This window comes from Syngnathus scovelli, chromosome 16, assembly GCF_024217435.2.
Source record: "Syngnathus scovelli strain Florida chromosome 16, RoL_Ssco_1.2, whole genome shotgun sequence".
Taxonomy (NCBI): Eukaryota; Metazoa; Chordata; class Actinopteri; order Syngnathiformes; family Syngnathidae; genus Syngnathus; species Syngnathus scovelli.
Window position 1 is genome coordinate 328115 of NC_090862.1, and position 24328 is coordinate 352442.

General features: G+C 51.3%; 1 protein-coding gene across 2 annotated transcripts; it reads right to left on the bottom strand.

Annotated features, from left to right (window-relative positions):
* Window positions 1-272: 272 nt before the first annotated feature.
* Window positions 273-23568, bottom strand: LOC125983750 (trinucleotide repeat-containing gene 6C protein). 2 transcript variants are annotated; one of them, XM_049745270.2, is made up of 21 exons: window positions 23404-23568; window positions 20932-21037; window positions 20755-20776; window positions 16838-17146; window positions 10500-12971; window positions 9181-9375; window positions 8791-8948; window positions 8646-8723; window positions 8340-8561; window positions 8120-8266; window positions 7920-8039; window positions 7756-7839; window positions 7369-7651; window positions 7090-7242; window positions 6842-7024; window positions 6607-6756; window positions 6319-6429; window positions 5569-5787; window positions 5407-5480; window positions 5190-5329; window positions 273-5120 (listed from the first exon to the last, which is right to left on the bottom strand). In XM_049745270.2, the coding sequence occupies exons 2-21, from the start codon at window positions 20992-20994 to the stop codon at window positions 4760-4762; spliced, it is 5544 nt and encodes a 1847-aa protein (XP_049601227.1). In that variant the 5' UTR covers window positions 20995-21037; window positions 23404-23568; the 3' UTR covers window positions 273-4759. The 2 variants fall into 2 exon arrangements, with proteins under 2 accessions (XP_049601227.1, XP_049601228.1); XM_049745271.2 differs by lacking the exon at window positions 6319-6429.
* Between the last annotated feature and the right edge of the window lie 760 nt (window positions 23569-24328).

Below are 24328 nucleotides of genomic sequence, written 5' to 3' on the forward strand. Positions count from 1 at the left end.
AAATGTAAAGCAATTTTAATATATAGATTTTTATATAGATATATAAAGCACTCCATAGTCATTTAAAGTCCATTATTTGGTTATTACGTAACTGCTACGGATTTAGAAACGACTGGTATTTGCTCCTCCTTCTCCAAATCCATAACTTTCAGTGCTTTCGTAATAATATTTGTCATCAAAATGTACATTAAAATGATGTGGAGTTGGTACTCTGGAACCCTGGCCTTCCTGAGACGAGATCCACTTTTTCAGGTGTGCAAGATAGTGAGCAATTGTCTTTTTTTTTTTCCATTGTTGTTTTGTTTTGTATAAAGTCAAAAATATAGAGAATCAACCAAAAAACAACATACAGGCTTTTCAGATAGTCCAACAGATACACAACACTGTTCGATCCCAGAGTTCTTAAAGTAACACGAGAAATCGCCATTCTCGGTCGCACTTTGAAAAATGGAAGCATTTGTCCTCTTTTTTTGTTGTCATTTTTATCCTTTTTTTTTTAAACACCGTTCCCCCCTGACATTCCCATCGTTTAATTCTTTTGGAAGTCCAGAAGGAAACAAAAGTGTTTTGTAAACTGTCAGTGGCCCGGCGTTTACAATGAAATGAAATGTGAGAAAGAGAGAGAGAAAAAATAAAATAGAAATAATTATAGGTAGGCACCTCAGACGGCAGAAGTTCTTCTACCCCCCACCAAACATCTATGGCCACAGATACCTTTTTTTTGTGTCCTTTTCTTTTTAGACATAGGTCTGGATTTTTTTTTCTTTTCTGTTTTTACGAGTTGCGTCAGGAATATCCCAGGAATGGTGCCACAAAAGATATTTTCAAATTCACAGCCTTCTCTGCCAGGAACTGTCAGATGCTCAGACCTCTTCTCACACACTCAAGTGCAAAATATAGTTTGTTACACAAGTCCTGGAACTTTTCAGACACCCCGTCGTCTGAAAATTGGTGCAATACTCAACGACCCATACTTTCCTTGGATTATTGTCCACAATGAAAGCCACTAAAGGTAGATAAACATTACATTGAAGACACAACAACATACGCACACATATTTTTTTTTTCTTTTTTTGTAGTCCTTGAGTAAACACGTACACGAGAACTGTCCCCCTCGGGTACTTGTGTCATGTCGTTGGGTTTAGCTGGATGAGGACACTCAGTGCAACGCTAGCTAGAGAGGCTAGAGCCACAAGAATACTGAGTTTACTAACAAAATGGCCGACATGCTCGCACTGGCCTACACGACAAGCAGCCTTGTGCAAACACTCCCACACAACACACATACACACGTTTGTTTTGTCTTTTCAAAGTCAATCCTTTTCAACAATTCTTGATTTGGAAACAAAAAAAACAAACTAGAAAACGTGTTCACATTACATTATTGGCGCTTCTTTTGATTCAAGTATTTGTTGTTATTATTTTTCTATTCTTCTGATATGTTAATGATCTCTTCAATGTTGGGGAGCGTACAAGGGGCCACACACACATACACACATACACACACATACCCGTGACGTGTGTAAACTAGCATGTGCATATTCCACCCAGGCATTTGTTTAAAGTAGGGCTAGGGAACCCTGTCAGATTTTTTTTCAGCCATGTTAATTGTAGAAACAAAGACTTCTTCGAAAAAGCCCCCAAACAAACAGACAAAAATAAAAACATTGGTTGAATGACACGAAAAAGGTTGCCCACCCCTGCTTCAAATGGAGCGTTGCGTAGCCGATTCTTAGCCAGCCCATTTGTCTGATCAATGATTGAGACGCTTCATTTTGTTTGTTTGTTCCAGTCACCGTTGAGTTCGTGCAACTAACTTTTTAATTAAAAAAAAAAAAAAAACAAGAGCACATTTGACCTCCGACACAAGAGGGGGATTAAGTGGGGGGAAAAGTGGGCGGGGCTCTCAGTGCTGGTGCTGCGCCGAGAATTCCAAGGCGCATCTGAGACCAAACCGCAAATCCCGCTCACCCGCTCTAACTGTCCCGTTCCTTGATTCAAATCCAGTGTGGAGTAAAAATGCACACGTACACACCAAAGAAAGAAAGAAAAAAAACCCAACAACAACACAGGCATTAGTGATTGTTTTGTTGAATGATCAGTCTAAAAAGTGACCCAAAAAGAGAGAGAGAAAACACACATAAAACCAATGAAATAATAAAAGACATTTAAGACTTGGTACCGAACTTGAGATGTGTTCCTGTTTCAAGCTGGCGCCACCCTCAGGCTGGAGGACCAAATTGCTCCAGCGTGAGCTTGAGAAGGCGACAGCTTGCAGAAAAACAGGAGACACACCTCAGATTTGGAGTGCACAGCTCTAAAACATTTTTTGTAGTTTTCTTTTATGTTTATGCAAAAAAAAAAAAAAAAAAAATCCTGTTTTTTGGTTTTTAAAAGAGATGTACCCGATGTGACCCATAAACAGTGCACAGACACATAACTGCCTTCTCATGATGAAAAAAAGAGCAGCATGGGCTCCTCCTCCTCCTCCCACCATGAAGTGAGGAGGTGTCGTCACATGATCATGATATTTGGATGTCAGTTGGCACGAGTCTGAAGAAGGTTCTCAAGTGCGAGTGGGCGTCCAGGTGGTCTTTTTGACGGGAAGCTGCCTTGGTCGTAAAGGTGGCAAATGGAGTGGTGACGTTTGGCAGACGGAGAGGGATGGGTGGGGGCGGGGCTTGTCAATGGCTGCGAGTTCACACCTCCTTGTTCTTTGCATAGAAATGGAAGGCTGCGTCTCAGTGGAGGTGGCTCCAAGTAGAACTGAGTGCTCCCAGAGGTGAAACATAAAGCACCAGTGTGTGGCGGAGTGTGCGTGCGTGAGTGCGTGCGTGCGTGAGTGAGTGTGTCATATGCTGAGGGAGGACCCCCCCCCTCACCCACCCACTCATCCTCGCTGGACGGACACAGGAAGCGGGCTCACGTGTTTACAAGTGGTCCGTTTCGATGGGAGTGAGGGGCTGAACACTGCATAAAGCCATGATATCATCAATCCGCAATGAAACAAACAGTAACAGCAAACAACAGTAACATGTGATTTATATATATATATATAAAAAAAAAAAATTAAAAAAAAAAAAAAAGCCTCCATCTCAGAGTGGAAGTTGCTGAGGGCAGCAGTAGTAGTAGTTATAGAAGTAGTAGTAGTTGTAGTTGAATAGTAGTAATACACGGAATACAGGCAGGCTGCTCTCGGACTGGAGGAAGAGAAGGGGAATTGGGGGCGGCGGAGGTGGGGGGGAGAGAGGGAGGGACGGAGGGAGGGAGGGAGGCAGTTGAGGTCTGCTTGCAGAGTGCAAGCAGGGAGGCAGGCAGGCAGGCAGGCAGGCACTCAGCGGCCACGCCAGGACGCTGGCTGGCTGGCCTCCCATGACGCCAGTACAACACGCCTCTCCAGAAAGCAAGGCGGAGAGGAAATTTTTTTTTAAAAAAAACTCCCGGCTGCCCCCTCCCACCATCATTCTCCTGCTACCATGTTCATTCTGGGCCCCCACGGACATCTTCACATTCGTGTTAAGTTTGAAGTCAGTCATTGAAGGGGGCGGGGCACAGTGGGATGGGCGGGGCAAACTCCTCTTAAGTGCTATGACAGACCAGGTCTTTCACATGGACTTCATTCATTTGGGCAAAAGGAGAAGACAAAGAAGGGGAGGGTGGGAATAGTAAAAACAGGTGTCTTGTTTTGGTTTGATGCCTTCTCTTTACACACACACACACACACACACACGTTGGCAGCCAGAGGGGTTGACAATATTTAGTGGCAGTCTGCGGTGCTGCAGGTTGTGGTTCTTTTCTCCATCAGTAGGGAGCATGGACGGAAGGAAGGAAGGAAGGAAGGAAGGAAGGAAGGAAGGAAGGAAGGAAGGAAGGAAGGAAGGAAGGAAGGAAGGAAGGAAGGAAGGAAGGAAGGAAGGAAGGAAGGAAGGGAGGGACAGTCTGTTGTGGCTTATATTGCACGTCGGTGGGGGGGAACACACACACACTTTTTGTCTTCTTCCTGTCTTGAGGTGCAGTGAAAAGGTCAGACTGCCGGTTGAAGTGCATGGTCAATATAATAGCAGTGGTTCATTTTGTTAGTCTGTCACATGTACCCAAACATCCTGCTAAGGTGAATAAGTCTGGGGGAGAAATAAAAAAAAGCAAGAAAACTAACTGCACTACAAAAATAAATGGCTTAAACAAGGCGAACGCAAGTTGCATCATTCCCTTTGAGAGCGTTCATGTGTGTGTGTGTGTGTGCGGGGCTCTGCGCTGTTTGTAGAAGTGTAGCAAGCGCTCGACTGACTGGCTCAGAGATAAGGGGCTGTGTGCAAGGGTCCGTCCGTCCGTCCGTACGCGGGGCGGGAACGAGGTTAAGGCCAATATTAGTGCTGCGAGTCAGCCGAAGAGTGAGTACAACCAGCAGAGGAGAGGCTCTGATTGACGCCGTTTTTGTTTTGGACTTTGGGAATGACGCCTCGTCGCGGGTCTCTGAGGTGCGGTACGATTGCCTCGGAAAGGCAGAGAGGGATTAAGCGGAGTTCAAGATGTGAACAAAGTGTTTTTCTTGAAATGAGTGAAAGACATCTTCCTGGGTCTCCAAGAGCGACTTGGCAGAACTGTAACTTGACAACAACGACGACGACGACGACAAGAAGAAGCAGAGGAAGGCGACAAAGTGGAGCGGCGGGCGAGGATATGAACTCCTCTCACCTTCACGCTGATTATCTCCGTATTGATTTTTTTTTTTGTCTTCAAGGTTTTTGCTCCGTTGTCCTTACATGGACTCCCCGCTCAGCAGGTCTCCGGGCAGCAGCGTATTGATGGGGCTGGGGCTCCCCATGACCCGAGCCTCCTCTCCACTAGGGGGCCCCCACAGGCTGGAATACTGCTGCACACCGCCCCACAGCAGCTCTCCACCCGCCTTTGAGCCTCCATTGTTGTTGTTCCAGTGGGGCGCGTGTCCGATGGGGTGAGAGGCTCCCGAGCCGGAGCCGCCCATCCTGCTCTGATTGGCGGCGCCCGGAGCGGCCTGCCAGCTGGTGGTCCCGCCCAGCGACTGGCCCTGTGCAAAGAAGCGATTGACTTCCTCTTCTCCGGCAAACTCGGCCAGGATGGTGGTGTTCCCCAGCACGCACCTGGACGCAGACACAGCAATGAGAACACGGCAGGGGGGGGCAATGGCCTGGGAGCTGACCGATACGTACATGTGCAGGGACTTCTGAGCCTTGGCAGCTTCGTCCTTGGAGCTGTAGCGCACCACAGCGTTGCCCTGCGTCAGGTTGAGGTGGAATGTGATGAGTGGGCCGTGCTGCATGCACAGCGTGCGCAGAGTCGAACCGTCAATCTGCCGCAGAGAGAGAGAGAGAGAGAGAGAGGGAGGGTCAACGGTGCCCCACCTTTGCATGCGTCCAGTGCTCTTACCTGTGGGGTCAGGTTCCTCAGAACCAACCAGCTACTGGTCCTGCTGGCGCTGTCTGTACTCCACGTGGTGCCCGCTGCAAGTGAAGAAAGAGCACGTGTCACTGAGTAGAATGAGAAGTAGCTTCTTCTTCTTCTTCTTCTTCTTGGGGCTCGGCGACCCACCCGTGGTGTAAGAGCTGCTCCAGCCTTGGGAGAGACCCAGAGAGTTCCCCCCCCACGTGGAGGACGACTTGGCGTTTGTCAGGCCGGGCGGCGGGCGGGAGGGGGCCGTGGAGCTGCTCCGGGGTCCCTGCGGCACTTTCCACATGTCGTGGGAAAGCGAAGCTTGACTGTGCGACGCGGGACCCGGCGACCAAGTGGATTTCAGCTCGGACAGTTTACCTACGCGCCGACACAACCACAAGGATGGAGGAGACAAGGAAAAGAATGACAAGAGCTCGCTCAGGCATCAATGGCACTTATCGTGGTCGAGTACGTCGTCAACACATGGAGTTGTGAGCTCCTCGAAAGGGGTTTCCATGCTAATAGCTTTCCAGGGCAAAAGCGCAACTAACTGTCGAAACGTAAACAAGTTAGTCATGTAACAACTTTGCCTTCCACCAGATGCAACCTGCTTGCTCATGCAAACTCAAACAATGAATGCGACAAGTTATGCTATCCCGTCCGTCCGTCCGTGTTTGTTCCCATGCACCAGGAGGAGGAGGAGGAGGAGGAGGAGGAGGAGGAGGAGGAGGAGGCGGAGGAGGAGGGAGGGTCACCAACACCACGGGGGGCGGCAAGCTGGCAAAATGGAAACTCTGTCTAATGTGACCTATTTAATCAGGTGAAATGACGGGAGGGTCATGGTGTTTTATTACGAGAAGGGAAAGGACAGTATTGATTTGCAGTTGGGGGCGGGGTTTATCCGTGTACCTGTTTCGTCCATCTCCGGGGACGACAGACTGAACGAGCTAGTGTAGGCACTGACTGACCAATCAGAGGAGGGAGGCAGAGCCTCGTTCTGAGATGAAGTGGGGGAAGAGCCTGAGCCCGCCCCGCCCGGCCCGGCCAAAAGGAAAAAGAAAAAGCAGCAGAGAGAAAATGCCATGAAAGAAAAGCAGACAAGGAATGGTGAAGAGAAGAGAAGAGAAGTGAAGAAGCAGAGCAGGCAAAATCCAAATGAAAAATGACAATACGGCCCCATTTCTAAAGGACTCTCACCCGCACTTCGGTCTCGCAGCAGGTAGCGGTTGACATCTTGGATGTTAGTGTTGATGGTGGGACCGCTGGGGACGCTGCCCGGCGTCATGTTGGGGTCCGTCTCTGGGTCGATATTCTGGAGACCCTTCCAGGGCACGCCTGGGCAGAACTCTGCAAAAGTCCAAGTTGAAATGCTGCCGCCGCCGCCGCCATTCTTTTTGCCACGGCAGGCAACGCGCGCCGGACATTGTCGTACCCGGCGGCCAGTTGATGTTTGTCCCGTTGGCCATCTTGTCGCCGCTGCTCCCCTTCCCCTGCGGCCCCCAGCTGTCGGGGGCCACAAGGGGGCTGCCGGGGGACTCGGAGCTGGACATCAGGTTGTAAGGACTGTAAGAGTCATCCAGTTGAGCAGGCTTGCCAGGCGGACCCAGGTTGGTACCTAAAACGTGGAACACCGAGTTGGCTCAAAGTTGGCGGCGGCTATGCTTTCGCCTCGCTCCTCACCGTGTTTGGGTTCCAAGGGGGAGGAGCTTCCAGAGAGGCTTTCCATAGTGTTGGGGTGCGTCCACTGCGAAAGGCGCGACTGGGGCTGGGGTGGATCCTTGGCGGACATGGCCACCTCCACGCAGTTTACATTCATGTTTGGATTCAGTCCAGCTGGGTTTGCCAAAGACACACGCACACACACACACACACACACACACACACACACACACGCACACACACAATTGATTTGCATTCATCTCAAGGAGCAACGCACCGTTGCGCAATCAATCCACCTACAGAGCGAATACGGGCTGTAAGGGTTTGGAGAAGACTGCGGCGGCTCTTTGGTCTGCAGGTCGGGAAGGCCCGGCGCCTGGAGGTGGCCCGGAAACGAGTCCAGGTTGCTTTTGGTCCCGCCGTGATGTAGGCCCGCGTGGGAGTGGGGAGGAGGCTGTTGCTGCTGCTGCTGCTGCTGCTGCTGCTGTTGCTGCTGCTGCTGCTGCTTGATCAGCAGCGCCTGGGCCAGCTGCCGTTGGTGCTGTTGGATCTGCTGCTGCATGTTATTGATTGTACGTGCAACCTGGAAGGAGAACGATGGGAACTGCTCAACAACGGTTTTTCCAAAGCATCCCAGCCGTTCACACGAAAAACATTTGAGGGAGGATGAGCCAAGCGGGAACTCACTTGCTGCTCTTGTTGTCGAATGGGTCCAGAAACGTTGCGCTGGGCCTGTAACATCTGCTGCTGAATTTGTAAACGCTGGTAAGCCTGCAAGTCAACCAGATGTCCCATTTGAAGGAGTCTCAGAAGACATGTTGAAAATGGCGAGGAGTCAGGACGCCACTCACCAGTTGCAGCTGGTAGAGTTGATTCAGAAGAGTCATATGTTGAGGATTTATTGGCGAGGTTAAAAGTGCAGGATTCAGACCGATATTTTTTGCTGCAAACTGTAAGAGCTGTGCTTGAACCTGCGGGTGGATAGATAGATAGCGCGGCGTGGGGAAAAAGCCTTTGGAAGCTTTGGCCGCCGCCGCCGCCATGGACCTACCTGAGGGGAGAGAAACTGAGGCACTTGAGCGCGTAGACTCGGCTGCTGAGAGGAGCCGAGAGGCGGCACTGGCGGCTGAGGAGGCGCTGGCTGAGGCATGGCCCGGGCTTGTGCTGCTCCACCACCAAACATTCCACTCTGCATTTGCTGAACAGACGACCCGACCCGACCCGACCCGTTAGCGCTTCGCATCGGACGTCGGCGCCGACTACCGACTCACTTTGTCCAAGAAGGGCGAGCGGGGATCCGTGGAGGCTTCTTTGGAGAGATGTGGAGGTCGAGGACAGCTCATGGCTTTGTTGAGAAGCCCGTTGTTGTAGTCGTGTCCGGCGGCCATCCCCATTCCCCGCTTGTCCAGTTCCGTCTTCTTCTCCAGCAGGGCGCTCATGGCCTGGTCCAGGTTCATGTTGTTGCTCTTTAAAGCCTCCTCTGCCGGATCCCGCTGAGAAGCAAATCGCAAACAAAAGAGAGATTTTTCAATGACAACATGGGAATCCCGATTGGATATCAAATGAAAAATCCTTACCGGGAAGCCCATGTCGGTCAGCTGTTTGATAAGACGATTCATAATCCAGCTATCTTCTGGCTTCCCTGGAACTTTGACCTGGAATGACAGAACATCACAGTCAAACACACTCTTGGTTAGATGCTTTGCAAAAAGCTCCTCATGCCTTTTGCGACATCTTTTTGGCTGCGTTTCCCCAAGAGTTGCTGCCCTCCTGGGAAGCAGTGCTGTTCCACATGTCTCCGTCGTCCGCATCCCACTGACCTCCTGAGAGGAGCAACTCTTCACCTCCGCCTCCCCATCCATCTTGCATAGGTTTGGAGGCTGGGGATGAAAAAACAAACAGGCGTGTTAAAAACGGGCCTTGCAATATTTTATGGGCCACTAGAGGGCAGGGTAGGTTGGTGGAAAAAGTCGCGCTTGGCCGTAAACAGTCGATGATGACCTTGACGCATCTTGGGAGAACCCTCCAGCAGGAACAATAACAACATGCAGGACAGTAACATTTAAAAAAAAAAAAAAAAAAAAAAAACCTCAGTTGGGTTCATAATTTTACCGGGTTTGCAAGATGCGGCTGTCATAGCTGGGTTCCCCCTACTGTAGTTGTCCGGGTTGCCATCGCCCCAGCCCGTGGGGCCCCCGATGGGTTTTCCCCAGGCAGATGTACCCTTGTCCACGTTGACTGTAGAATGTGCACTTTCCCCCCAAGAGCTTTCTGCTTTGCTGTGAGAGCTGGAAAGTTCTCCCCAGCCTGGTGGTGGACACAGAAAGATCATAGTAAACACATTTTCTGTCAGGACCGACCCGAGTGGTTGTATTCATGACCTCCTCGATCTCTCTCTCTCTCTTTGCATTCAGAGAAAAGCCACTTGCCAAGCAATTCATCTTTTTATCAATGTATTCATTTTGTGTTTGGTTAAACAGGTGAACAGGAGGGGAAGTCGGTCATTTAAGAACTGGCACAGCAGCAGCAGCCTGGTCGTTCTTGGCACGATGGATGAGGTAGCGGTGCCAGGGGGAGATTAGCGCAGGAAGAGAGCCTATGCTGAAGGCTAGCTTCATTTTCACTTGGATGGACCCAACCAAAAAAAAAAACGTTCTGCTCTTTCCAAAAGCCATGAGCTACACATGTATAAAACTTGTGTCGTTGTGCAATATCAAGTGTCAAACATCAGGGGGCGCGCTCCCAAACATGCTTCAACTGGGGACTTTCTCCCCTCAACACAGATGGCAGCCAGTCAGCCAGTCAGCCAGTCAGCCAGCCAGTCAGCCAGTCAGCCAGTCAGCCAGTCAGCCAGTCAGCCAGTCAGCCAGTCAGCCAGTCAGCCAGCCAGTCAGCCAGTCAGCCAGTCAGCCAGTCAGCCAGTCAGCCAGTCAGCCAGTCAGCCAAATCTCATCATTTTCATTTTTCAAAAGGCGCTTTTGTAAACACCATTCCTCTACTTCCTTTGCTCACCACGAGGTTAGGCAGGCAGGCAGGCAGGCACACACGCATACACACACACACACACACACACACACAAGATGAAGGCAGCTGATATTGTGTCACGTGACCAGCCTCGCTGAGATTGGACTGCACTGCTTATCTCGTTTGGGTAGCTAATTAGATGTAAAAGGGGCCAGCAGCAAGGTCAAGCTTTGACCTTTAAGTCCATCAACAGCTTGGAGCTTAAGAGCGTGCTGCCCTAACTAACTCACCAGCTTGTGTTTGACTTCAAATTAGAAGTGAAACGAGAATCTGGACACAAGAAACGAATGTCTGCTACATCAACCACGTTTGCTTTTTCGAAGCATCAATTTGGTTAGGAAAACAGAAGGGGAGTGAGTTCCTTTGCTAAATTTGCCCATGTCAAAATCATGATGTCATGGTCTTACCTTGCGCAATCATGGGCCCCCTGTTGTGAGATGAGCCCGACTGGTGCTGCAAAACGGGATCCATGGGTCCGCCGCCGCCGCCGCCGCCGCCGCCGCCAGTGGGCCCTGGGTTTTGGGAATTTGGCCCGTGAGCGTGTAAAGGTGCAGGTGGTCCTTGATAGGCGTGATTGTGGGGATGAGCGCCAGCGTTATTGCCTCCAGCGCTAGCTTTAGCTTGAGCTGGATTGTTTCTGTCCCACAGATTGACGGATTTGTTGTAGGTACCAGGATCGCCCCAGGCCGAGGTCCCGTCGTCTATCTCCATCTTGCGTCGGATGGACGGCGGCGAGGGTTCTTCCCAACCCGTGGCTTCGGCTGACGACTCGGCTTTGCCGCCGGTCCAGCCCTGCTTGACTGAGGCCGAGCCGCTCCAAGAGCCGACGGCCCCCGCCGCGCCGGCGGGTCCGTCCTGAGATGTTGACACCCAGCCCTGGGGAGGGCCGCCGGGGCGCGGAGTAACGGGCTCTCCCCAGCCCGCTTTGCCCCCGGCACCTGTGGCGCCTTGCATTCCCCCCCAGCCTCGAGAACTTTCCTTCCAGCCCCCTGCGTCTCCGTCCCACGAAGAGTTGCTTGGATTCTTTTTCCTCTCGTCGGGTTCTCCCCAGTCATTTGCAGAGTTGCTCACTGCGCTATTGCCCCAGCTGTGGGAGGCTTTAGGTTGCTCTCCCCAGTTCTGGCTGGTCGGCTTGCCGTGAGACTCCTCCCACCCCGACGCCCTCTCGTCAGCCCAAGACTGATTCTTGGGGATAGCGGAGGCGGGCACACCTTTCGGCAGGTTTCCCCAGCCACCTGGGCCACTCGGGGGCTTAACGGTGTTGGGTTGATCTCCCCAGCCGGGGCTGGGATGGTTGCTAGCAGCAGCAGCAGCAGCAGCAGCAGCAGCAGCAGCAGCAGCAGCAGCAGCTGTATTCCCTCCCCAACCCGAAGCTCCCTCGCTTTTGCTCCCGGTGTCTGTTCTTTGCGGGGGACCCATGTGAGTATTGCAAGGCCCCTGGGCTTCGGGCCCACTTTGAGAGTCCCAGGATTCGCCGGCAATGTCATTCTTGCTTTTAGTATTGTCCATGTCCCAGGACGTGTGCTGGCGGACGGGGGTCTGCCCCCATCCCGTATTACATAAGACCCTGGGGTCGAGATCCTGGGCAGGCAAGAGAGGAGCGGGGGTATCTTGGGATGAATGCTGTTTGGATCGGGGATGTCCTTCCGTGCTGTCGCCGCTTCCTTCGCTGGCAGCGGCCGTGCTCGCCGCTCGGTTCCAAGAGCCGCTCTGCGCCGCTGGGTCCTGGGGAGGCGAGCTGGGGCCATCCCAGGCCGCTTGGGCGTCTTCACTTTGCTTCTTGGCCCAGTCTCCGCCGGACTGTTCGCCCCAGGCTCCGGGAGTTCCCGACCCGCTTCCAGCCTGGCCCCAGCCGGAGTCCCAGCCGGACTCTTTAGAGGACGGCGGCGCCTTGGAGTCACCGTCGAGGCCCCATCCCGAAGATGCGCTATCTTCTCCGTTGACCTGCTTGGCCCCCATTGGAGGCGGGCCCGCGGATGCATTGCCCCAACTGGGCAGGTGGCGGCCGGGACTCGCTTGTTCCGGCTTATTTGGGTGATTTGGTCCGTCAGTTTTAAGGTTCTGAGGTTCTGAACTGAAAGACACATTCGTGGATGGCGAAGGGTGTGACTCTGACGCGTCAGAGGTCATGATGCTACCCCAGGCACCGCCAATACCCGAGGAGTTACTGTTAGTGTTGGCTCCGGTATAGGTGCTGGTCTGGCTTGACGGTGGCGGTGGCGGCGGGCCAGTGGGATTACAGAAATTTGGAGTGGATTGAGGGGGTGAAATGACGTTGGCTCCCCCTGAGCTGCCTGCCCCTGCCGCATCGTGGCCCAACACGGGCCAGGCCGACGGGTTAGCGTTAGGGTTCAAGTTCAAGTTACAGTTGGAGGATGGCGAAGAGCCCCATCCTCTGCTGCCGTCAGTTTTCCCTTCACCGCCGGCGGAGGACTGAGACGGTCCGGACCCGGAGCCCCAGCGATTGGCTGCAACCTGGCTTGAGTGCATGTTGGTTCCAGTATGATTGGCAGGGCTGAGTCCAGTGTTGGCCTTACTGCTGAGGTGGTTGACAGGGAAGTGGCCCGTCTGGCTATTGGCCCCCGTGGCCATCGTCGGATGACAACCCCAATCGCTATTATTACTACTACTACTGTCGGTACTACAAGTGCTACTGTTGCTGGTCATGTGACCGGGCTCAGTGTCCAAAGAGCATCTTCCTTGACGGGCCTTGTTCTGGCTGAGGGTAATTGAAGGCCAAGCCTCCGTGTCCTTCTGGTCAATGATCAGTTGATCGCCGCAACTCGTATTAGCGCAGGTTGCAGCGCTCCTGTCGGCTGGCAGGTGCCCCCAAAGGGGATTCTCATACTGGGTTCCCGGGCTGCTCTGTGGGGGCAGTTCTGGAGAGAAGCACAAAAAAAAAGGAAGGGCTTTCAACTGAGGTACATCATCACACCCACATAGAACGTGAAATACCATGGCAACGTACAAGTCCACTTCTATTCTTAATTGCAAGTTCGAGGACAGAAAAACATTAGACAGACTCGCATCGCAGTTCAACTTCGTTTCCATCAGCTGTCGTATGCTTCAAAACAAATTAGAATTGATCCGTAAATATGCATGTTTAACCAACGGGATTAAACATCTGATTCAGTTAAATTGCAGCAGCAAATATATCATTTTTGTAATTGGAAAAATATTTCAAAAAATAAACGGTGAACATATCATTTTTTGAAATAAAAAACTGCTTTGACAATTCAAAGTAATACGCTATTCCTTTCTCTTGGACCGCTTCCACCACGCTGATGCAAATACAAGTGCGTGCGTGCGTGCGTGCGTGCGTGCGTGCGGTGTGTGCATTGATCAGCACCCCGACCGACGCCGCATCATCAATCAATTGATCCATCCATCTATCTTTCTTTCTTTCTTTCCATCTCACCTTTCTACTGTGCCACTGTTTACATGCGTCCTGGACGAGTTAAGCTCGCATGCAAACGGGGAGCCTTCGCGGCAATCGCATTGCGCTGAGCATTTGCCTTTAATTCCGGCTTACTGTTTAACGCTTGCAAACTAAAGTAGGAAGGAAGGAAGGAAGGAAGGAAGGAAGGAAGGAAGGAAGGAAGGAAGGAAGGAAGGAAGGAAGGAAGGAAGGAAGGAAGGAAGAGAGAAAGCAGCGCCAGAGTGAGGCCAAAAGGGGCCACTGTGCTTCCGACACGCAGCGCCGAGCCGAGCCGAGCAGCGCAGCGTTGTGCAACGCAACGCAACGCAGCCTTTCTCCAGCGTCACTCCACGAAGAGGAGCGGGACCGACCGACCGACCGACCGCCATTTTCTCAGTCCTGAATTTGAGCCAAAAAGGCTGGGAGCTGAGCTACTGTCTCTGCCTGCCTGCCTGCCTGCCTGCAACGTGTAAAAGCATGCAAGCACGCCTGCCTCGCCTCGCCTCGCCTCGCTCGCAATGACATTTGCGGAGGAGCGCAGCGCAAGTGTGTCGCGCGTGCCCACAATGCACTGCCGCTGCAAAAATAACTGCACAGCAAGCAAGCAAGCGAGCAAGCAAGGAGCAAAGGAAAGAACGAGCGCGAGCTCCGCCGCGCTCCCCGCGCCCAAATACCTGTGGAGAGGTGCCTCCCGACCATCGTGCAAGGAACTAGGTTTTGTGCGACACGGGGACCATCCTTCTCTCAATATGTCTGCTTGCCTCACCGAGCCTCTGAAATGCTGCCAAGAAGTTGCACCGCTCTTGCGCGGCATGAGACACCCCCCTCTCCCTCCCTCCCTCCCTCCCTTCCTCACCCCACATGCTCCCTCCCTCCCTCCCTCCCTCCAACATTGCTTTGGCTGGGTCTCGCCGACTCAATCTATTGCCCCCCACCCCCTCCCCACTGGCTTTATTTATATCATGCTCTATTCCTATCCCGACGACGGATACGCTCCCTCGCTGGAAATGGAAGCCCTAAAGAGAAAGCAGGCTGGGGGAGGGGAAGGGACGGCACAGTCCAAGTAATGTGGAGGGAGGGAGGGAGGGAACAGTATTGTTGGTGGCTGGTTGGATGGATGGAGCGCCAAGCACTCAAACGGCATGAGGAGGTAAAACAAAACAAAAGCGGGGCTCTTCTAAACACAGCCTCGGATCTTTTAACCTTTCACTAAATGCCACCAAATATTTAACCAAGACCACTCACTCACTCACTCACTCACTCACTCACTCACTCACTCACTCACTCACTCACTCACTCACTCACTCACTCACTCACTCACTCACTCACTCACTCACTCATTGTGCAATTAGCACCGGCGTGCACAATTGCAAACCTCTTGACTAGCACAAGCAAAAACCACGTGCAACCGGCATGACGTCATGATAATACATGTTTAGTCTTACTTAACATAGATCAGCCAATGCTACAGCTATAAAAAGCTGCTCTGGCAATTGTTGGATTAAAATAAGCAAGTTCATGTGGATGTGGACTCAAACATGTCCCTGGAGAAGCGTCAAAGCAGAGCAACGCAACAGAGGATGACGTGCTTGTCAATTAATGGAAGGCATGGAGGAAACAGGAGAAGCAGGAGCTGAGTGCTTGGCAACGGGGAGAAAAGAAAAAAAAAACAAATGTCAGCGGCTCCCCGGATCAAGGCTGCCATTGTGCACTAGTGATACCAGTGCCCACGCACCACAACACAATACATCAATGTTTGGTGGAAAACAGTGGTGCTATGCTGGAGGTTCTGCCCACTGAACCTCATGATTGTGCAGATGGAAGGGAGAGAGGCTCCGGACTGTGAGTGACATTCAGTGAAAACGGCCAGTACTCTTTGCATGAAAAATAAGTCGTCAACAAATGAATGAAATACTAAATAATACATGTTATTTAGAAAAAAAGAGTTGTATTACAATAATCCCAATTCTCATTTTATAATTATGCAGCCCTTGTCTGCTGAAATCAGATCAATAGCAAAGACAAGAGATGACGTCTGCGAGATGCTCGTTGAGTGATGGAAGTGATCCAGGAGGGATGTGCGGCCCTCGCTCAGATGGACTGATGGCCGGCCGGCCGGCTGGCCGGCTTAATGAAGTCCCCCGCGGACCGGATGCTTTGGAGCTCATCTGAGCTGAGCCGAGCCGAGCCGAGCCGAGCATGCATGCTGCCGGCCAGCCAGCCAGTACAACAACACCTCGGGAAACAAAAAAGCGCTTCCTAATCAAACGAATAGCTCAATAACCAGCAGAGTGACAGGAGAGGCATGCATTTTTCCAAGTTCACATCCATGTTGTCATGTTTTCCATTCCCCTCCCCCCCTGAAAGGATAAACCAGGTCAAGGGCTTTCTCCAACATGCCAGTCTTAAAATAGCTGCCTCTCACACGCCGCCACTGCCTCCTCCTCCTCCTCCTCCTCCTCCTCTCCATCAAAGAGCCTCGGGATACAGAGCGCGAGCCGAGCCAATGGCAACGCAGCCACTCTGTCGGAATAACGGCAAAGCCGACAGACATACATGTAGCGTGGACTAATCCCCGCTCGCCCGTGGCCAGCTACACGCTACGTGCTGCGATGTTGTTTGTGAACGAGGAGGCGGGGCTAGTTTGCGGCCCAGATAGCAAACATCAAGCGCCGTTCTTAATGGAGAGTCAATGTTTAATCACATCAGAAGGGAATCCCCGACGCTCTGGCGTCATCACAAGAGCACATCGGCTCCATCCATTTTTTCTTGATGTCGGCAAAGCAAAGCAAAGTAAAGAATCGCCGTGCGTTCAGCCACTGCTGACACAGAGCACTGGTGAAAGGAGAACCGGGGAGGCCTATCGAACAGGGGAGGAAGGGAGGGAGGGCGGGAGGGAGGGAGGGGAGGAGACAAGCGCTAGCTTTTACCGTAAGCCGTGACTCACTCCAGCCCACAGCGCTGGACCTCTGCCACGCTCGCCTCGCTCCACCAATCTTTCTCTTTCTCTTTCTTGGGCTTTCGAGTGATGCCAAACCAGGCCCAGCGAGATGTCCAGCCAACTAGCTAGCTCCGTACAAGCCTCTTCCCCCCAAAACAGGAAATAGTGTGGGAGGAGGAGGAGGTGCGGGATAAGCGTCTGATTGCCACGGAGATGGAGCTGCTTTGGTCAAAGCGTCGACAGAAAACGCCCCAGAATGGATGGGCTTCACTCTCCGGAAGGAAAAGACACAAACGTGCCAGCTGTGTTGACTCTGCCTGCTTTCTTCCGAGTGAAAATAAAACTGCGCTGTTGAAACACCTTGAGCAGAAGAAATCTCTGCTTACCTGTGGGCAGGTTTGCAGAGGAGGACTCCAGGTGGCCGGCGGCGGCGGCGGCGGCAGAGAGCGTCAGGGTCCCGGGCGGGAGCGGCTGGCCCCTCTTCAGCAGCTGCTTGTGCTCGTGCTGGCGGAAGCGCGGGGGCACCTCTCTGGCCGGGTGACGCTGCTGCTGCTGCTGCTGCTGCTGCTGCTGCTGCTGCGAGGAGCTCTGAGGAGGCTGCTGGCAAGCGGCGCCGGGGGCGCGCTTGCCATCGCCGCTGCTCGGGGGTACGGGCGGGACAGGAGGGACGGGCTCGAGCTTGGCGGAGTCCGGCACTGTTTGCACAAAAAAGCAGACGCGCTGCTAAGCATCTGACAGCACATCTATCTTATGGTGGTAACAATTCAATAGCGAACGATGTGTGAGAAGAGGTACGAGGTCAGGAGGTCCCCCGGCCCGAGGTCAAATAGGATTATCTTCTGGCGGGTCACAGAGTGGGTCACATGGATTATGGCCATTGAGCACCATGGCTAATGGCCACATTACATAATATGGACGATGGTAAACTCAAATGTAAACAGACGGTCGGTCATAAAGCAGCGTCCACATTGTGCCCGAGGAGATTATTGGATGTAAATTGAGCCAACGGGGATGTTTTCCCCTCCCTCCCTCCCTCCCTCCTTTCTTGATGCTGATAAACGACAGGCGTAAAATAAACACTTTGAAATGAGTGAGGAAGAGCGGCGCTCTGCCATTGGCTCAGCTTCCAAGTGTGCGCATTGAAGGAATGAATAACTCGCACACACCAGGCCTGCCCCAACACACACAAACAAAAGCGTTATGCAACGCTGAGGCCCACACTGAGGGGAGGACAGGATGCCGGCCGGCCGGCCACTGGTTAATGCAGTTGCATTTTGTCGCTCGCTCGCTCGGAGAGTGTGTATTTGTGTCGTATCAGCTGGTGCCCCCCGGTGGGCTATAACCTTGGAATGATCTGGTTACCCGTGCATCTGGCGGCTGAAGCGTCTCATCAGATGTCATTGCCCCCCCCCCCACTCGCTCTGATTCACTATTTGGACGCTCTCCTCACAGAAGGCGAGACGGACTGCCACTTCCACGTAAAAGCTCGCTTTCATCAAATTTATGGAGGCTGATTTTACACCGTCGAGACTCTGACGCGTGACGTCGATTCTTCTGGAAGCTTTGGGGGAAGGGGAAAGTGGGGCCAGCTGCTCTCCCAGCCAATCACAGAGGAGAAATAAAACGAAGGCAGGCGGGCGGGAGGGAGGGAGGGAGGGAGGGAGGGAGCGAGCGAGAGCCAGCCAGCGAGCGGATCCACGGGAACGGAGGGAACGAGGTACAGCAAGCCATGAAAAGAAGAGACTCCGCCCCCTCTGCGAACGCCACTGCAAGCTCCAGTCTCACTGGCGGAAACCAGCTTAGGTCGAAAATCCGCTTACAATTAGAACGCTACTTGCCTACAGAACGCCACGTTGCTGTCCAGTCTTGTTTCAAAAGAAGCAAACCGCTGCGTCAAATAATGTCAAGACAGGTGTGATGGCACAAAACCCCCAAAAAAAATCATTTGAAAGTCCCCCGAGCACAGCCCTCTGTCAAAAGTCACCTTCTCCGACAGCCTATTTGCAAAACGGCATCGTGGGTCGGCTGTGCGGGCGCACGGGAGAATTCCCGCTTCATCAAAAATGCACATCAAACGGCGGCGGCGGCGGCGGCCTGCAGGCTATGCGCGCCTCACACGGACGGACGAGGCTTCCTCATTTCCCACTTGAAAGGGGTTGGGAATATTTTGGATAGGAAAGATGATAGCGGCAGGCTGTTTAAGACGTCAAACTACTGCTTTTGTTTGAACAACAGCTGTCGTCAAATTCTCCACGCTTACGCTCAACTAGCAATTTGCTTAGTCAGTATTGATCCTGGCTCAGCTTAAAGCCCAAAGTACTTAGCGTGCGGATTGGCGACGCGTCCGAGCGCTTCCGCCTAAAGCGCCGTCCGTCCACGCTTCCCTTCGTCAAGGGGGAGCGGGCAGACGCGTTGAAACTTCCGCAAACTTTGCTTAGTGAGTGATTAGGAGCTTCCCAAAGCTGAGCTTTTAATCTGCAAAGCCAAGGCCGCAAGTATATGCTGTTGCGTTGATCATTTTGGGGCTATGCTTCAGTTGGGCATCGGGGGAGCTAATGTTACTAATATTGCTAATTGGGCATTACAATCATCTGACAACGATAGTGCAGATTTGATTACCTTGGCTTTTAAAGCTGCGAAGTCTAAATGAGTGGAAAAAGGTCGCAAGAAGTGAATCAAAGTGCGTACATTGGTGTGATCATCACAATGTCTTTGGGGCTTGGGAAATGAGAGCACCGCGCCACGTGGCGTCTCACCAGAGAGACGATTAAAATGCTTAATTAGAAATGAATGAATGTGAAACTGTAGTTAAGGAAGATGGCCCCGGCCCCGGCCCCGGCCTCCGTGCAAGACATTGAAAAAGAACGCGCTGCACCGTCTGACAGCAAACTGGGCCGGGCTATTCATCAAATAGCGGCTACGCAAACGACCGTGATTACAAAGATTCGGAAATTCATTTAAAAAGAAAGGACCGACGGCTGTGTTTATCAACCAACATGATCTACGGACATTTTCATCTGTGAAATCATCATTTCAAAACCACCAAGCCAAAGACGGATGGAGGTTCAAGCCAAGTCCTTTAAAAAGAGAAAGATGCGGCCATTACGTTAAAGAGGTGGCGACCGTGTCACTTTTGCAACTATAAACTAGCAACTTGTTGGATCTGCTCTCGGCAAAGGCCTATTTTTGCCCAAAATATAATCACAAAATATTCAGCCAAAACGTGCTCAACTGGGAATAGAAACAACATGGCCGCCCAAAAACCGGCGACGTGGATTTAACTAAAAACAGCCGAGCGGTGTGGTTTGTTCAAAGACTGTCCAGACTATTTTCTACAACTTTGGCAAGGAAAGCGGCCATCCTGGGCAAGCTTAGCCGTATTTAGAAATGCTTGCGCACCAGGAAGTAGCGTGGTGCAAGTCATCGTGTTGAAGGTTTTAAAATTCAGTTTCGTTAAACCTGTTCTGATGTTTTTTTTTGGGAGGGTTGGGGGTCGGTCCGCTGCAATACGCTTGCAAAGAACTATACAGTCCTCTTTGAAGATCATAAGAGACGGCCAACGGCGCTGAGCAAGTTTGTAACGGTTGCCGGTCACACGGGGACAAGCGACTCCGACTTGGTGTCTCACACACACAGACACACACACACACACAGACGGGTCGGGTCGGGTCAGGTCGGTGGATCCCACAATGGGCCCCCTCAGGCAAACAGGAAACCAGAGTGTGTGCTCCGTTCAGTCTCTTTCTTTTCCTCGCTAGCTTTTTTTCTCTCTCTTCGTACTCAACCAGAGGCATGGGTGGTTCTTTCACTTCACTTGCAAGACTAGAAGCACAACAAGTCATTCCATCTTTCGGCTCCTTCCTGCTGGCTGGCTGGCTGGCTGGCTCCCAGGGTGCGGGCACGTTCTGTTACTATGGCGGCGCTCAGGGTATCTGTTTATTCAGACTCCACAAGATCCCTGGGCTCCTAATTAGCTCCCTCCCTCCCTCCCTCCCTCCCTTCCCTGGATGCTGTGCACCAACATCATATCATAGACTCATTAGGTCGCAGACGGACTTTTCTCTACAATGTGATCTTCTGTTGCTATGAAATCACCTCATGGCGTTCGTTAGTGAATGGATTTGCGCCGCAGGTATTGATCTCAGCGCTTCTCCTCAAACTTAATTGAGTTCCATTTCAAGCGAACCCACGCATAGTGACAGCAACTCGTCACATCATCCATTTGTCAACGTCACTTCAACTTTTGTTAAAATACAGACAAGTACAATTTTGTTGTTGTTGATATGATTCAGCATCAACTCACCTTTGGTTGTCTGTTCAGTGTCCTGAAAAGAAGAGGATGAAAATGTATTAAAAGACAAACAAGGGCTCATAATATATGATCATTTCTAAGTGTGTTTAAAAAAAAAAAAAAAAAAGTTGATTGACAGCCGTCAGTCAGTCTGATTGTCAGTTGCACGGAAAGAGAGGGCTCACCCACCTTTTTGGAAGCAACTTCCTTCTTGTTCTTCTCTTCTGGCCTTTTCTTTTTCTTCTCTTCCATCAAACGGTTCTCGGATACTTGTATTTGCGGCTTCTTCTCTCAGCTGAAAAATCAGAAGACGTTGGAATCATTTCAAGGCCTTCATCACCTTTGCACCTATCTTGGATATGCCATCAGCTCTGGGCTCAATCGCTTTGAATCTGTTTGTGTGTTTAAAAAGACGTAAAGGAGGTCACGGCGATGGGCTGGTAGTGCGTTTACGTTGGCGGCGCTACCGTGCCGATCGCTCGGCGGCCGGCCGATGAGCTGAGCATTGTCGTGTCCCATCAGAACAATGGGATAACAGTCCTCTTAAAAGCAGACGCTCGCCGGGAGGCCGAAGGCAGGCGCAATCAAAACAGAAAAATGCAAAAGCCGAGGGTGGCCTCCTGACAGGGGGCAGAGTGCAGAATGGGGGAAGGGGAGGGGGGGGGGGCGACCTGCACAAGGCGAAACGTGCGTCTGTTTCATTCCTGTGAAGATGGAAAGGCTTCTGTCTGTCTCTTCAGCGTTTGATAGGGTCGCTTCCGTTGCACGTGTGGGGGAGGGGCGAGCCACGGCAGGCAGGCAGGCAGGCAGGAAGGCGCTGGCTCGGCGTGGTGCCAGAAATGCCGAAGCTGCAGACCAAACAAGAGCCTGCCTGGCAAACCTTTTGGAGGAACGTTTAGCAGCAGCTGCAAAAGCAACGCTGCAATTCTGCTCAAACAAAGACTCAAGCCAGCTCCTAGCCGGCTAAACTAGCATCAAGCAATTGTGAACAGAGGCAACCTCTCTAATGCCTTCTGACAAGCAGGAAAGGAAAGAGAAAGAAAGAAAGAAAGAAAGAAAGAAAGAAAGAAAGAAAGAAAGAAAGAAAGAAAGAAAGAAAGAAAGAAAGAAAGAAAGCGCTCCAAACAAAAGCCTGGAGGCTAACTTGATGGAGCGCACCATCAGATGGCGTAATGGAAGCATATTTGGACAATGCGTCATTGTTGATACACGTGTCGCTATCTTACAAGGACAGTCCCTGCACCTGACCCGACCGACCCAGCCGACCCAAGCGTGCTTGTCGTTTGTCGGAAAAAGGGAAGTGGCTTTGATTTGGAAGACAGCAATAGTGTGCCTTTTAGAGCGTGGAAGGTCACGCTGACCACTCAAGAAAGCATCTGAGCGCCGACACCAAAACCCAGCAAGACTGGCGGCACGGCACGGCACGGCACGGCACGCCACGCCACGGCACGGCACGCCACGGCACGGCACCCCTCCCTCGGCCTTGCGGGCCTTTGCGAGCATCCGGGTGCTGCCGCCAACTTGCTGATTGACTGGGAATGTTGCGAGGAGGATGATGATGATGATGATGAAGATTCCAGGTCTCGAATCTTCATCGGCATTTTAGGGACAACATTTAAGGTTTATTTGTTATGACAGTTTCAAATGTAATCTAGTATTATATTTAGTAACATATATATCAACAAAGGGTCAGGTTGGTGGAATTTTTTTCTGAAACATCATAGCTATAAATTAGTCCGTATTGTGCATGCTTTCAGAAGTCTAACTTAAGTGAAAACCTTAAAAACCTGACACGCAAGGAAAATAGGTAAAAAAATATATAATAATACGTTTAGGACACATAAAACGATCTCAGATTCAGATTTGCTTTTGACCTATGTTATTGGTAGTCAATAACAGTATAACTGGCCTATAAGAAAGATAAACAAAATTACAAGGACAATATCGTTTCATTGGTTAAAGGCCTCTCAAGTACAATATTGCTATCTATATAAGTGGCCTCTAACAAAGATAAGCAAAATGACATCGTTTCATTGCTTAATGGCCTGTCAGGTACAACATTGCTATCTGTAATGGTGTTTTTTTTCTGGCTTTCTTAACATGTCTGCAGAGCATGCACAACTAAGTCCACACAGTAAGGCCGGCCTTAGATTTGAACCCAGGGAGACCAACGACGAGCTCATCGCGCTGCCTGATCATCAAATCTTACAATTTATGGAGCGCGAAAGTGTCGAGCCAACCCGCATGAAAAGTCGAGTCGTCGGAAACGAGACTCGAACTCGCAACCTCACAACTGCGCTGCGATGGCGACGTGCTAAGCGCTCGCTTTGCGTGGCTTTTATCTCGACTTGATTGCACTGCTAACATAAAAAGAGACAAAAAGTTGAAGCAGAGTGTCACTGTCAATGCATGTAAACACACGACGTCCTTGAATCGTATCAAGTGTGCAAACTGCAAAATTGGCCGCTCGAGCTCGAAAAGAATGAAAGAGCGCTCATTTGGACTGCATGTCAAAAGTGGGCTGCATTGGAAACATTCTTGCATGGTCGCTGACGTATTCGGCCGAGGAATTCCGCATTTTGCACGGGCCAAAAGACATTTGTGGACACAAGCTCGTATTGTATTGAATGGAAGGAAGGAAGGAAGGAAAAAACTGCCTACCGTCGAAGCGTTCAGTCGTGCTTCCTTCTCCTCGTCGTCGTCGTTGTCGGCAGCGACGGCGGCGGCGGTGGAGCCTGTGCAGCCATTTTGTAGTAAGTGACCGATCCGAGCAGCACGGCACTTGAAGCTGTGTGTGTGTGTGTGTGTGTGTGTGTGTGTGTGTGTCTGTGTTGGTGGGGGGGGGGGGGGGGGTGCAGGCGGAGCTTGGCCTCACACGTGACCTTCAATAACAAAACAAACTCGCTGGTCCCACTCATCAAGGCTCCACCCCCACCACCCAGGCGTTGCCATGACAACTGCAGCCCCCTTCATCACTCTCTTCTGGGCTCTGGGGGGTTGGAGGATGCGCTTCTAGCCGGCGTGTACTTGTTGTCGACCCTTTTTTTTTACGCGACTGGGGGAGGGAGTGCGCATGCGCGTGAGACGTGCAGAAGCAACGAGCTCGTGGGATAAACACTAACGCGTCACCGGCGCAACATGAGACATGTACTGATACTTTAGACCACACGAGGACGCTATTTTTAGGGAATGTTTTGTGTGTGTGTGTGTGGGGGGGTGTTATCATACTATGTTCTACTAAATTCCCAAAGGCTATTTTACACTTTATTATTCTATTAAACAAACATTAAACATGTTAAGTCAAGGACAGGACAAGAAAACTTTACTGATTCAACATCAGGAAAATTCGCTGCCACTCAAAGCTGCTTTAATTTTGAAACATTATACAGTATATCTGATATAGTATGTTCAAGGAGGCTTACAGCACATCAATAACTATTAGGTAGTAATTTAGTGATTCAAATTGAAAAAAAAAAGTATCACACAAAATAAATATAAATATGCAGATGTTTTTGTGGTTTGACAACTGCCATATTTGCCAACGTATTACTTAAGGATATGCAAGATTTCACCGGAAAACTTTAAA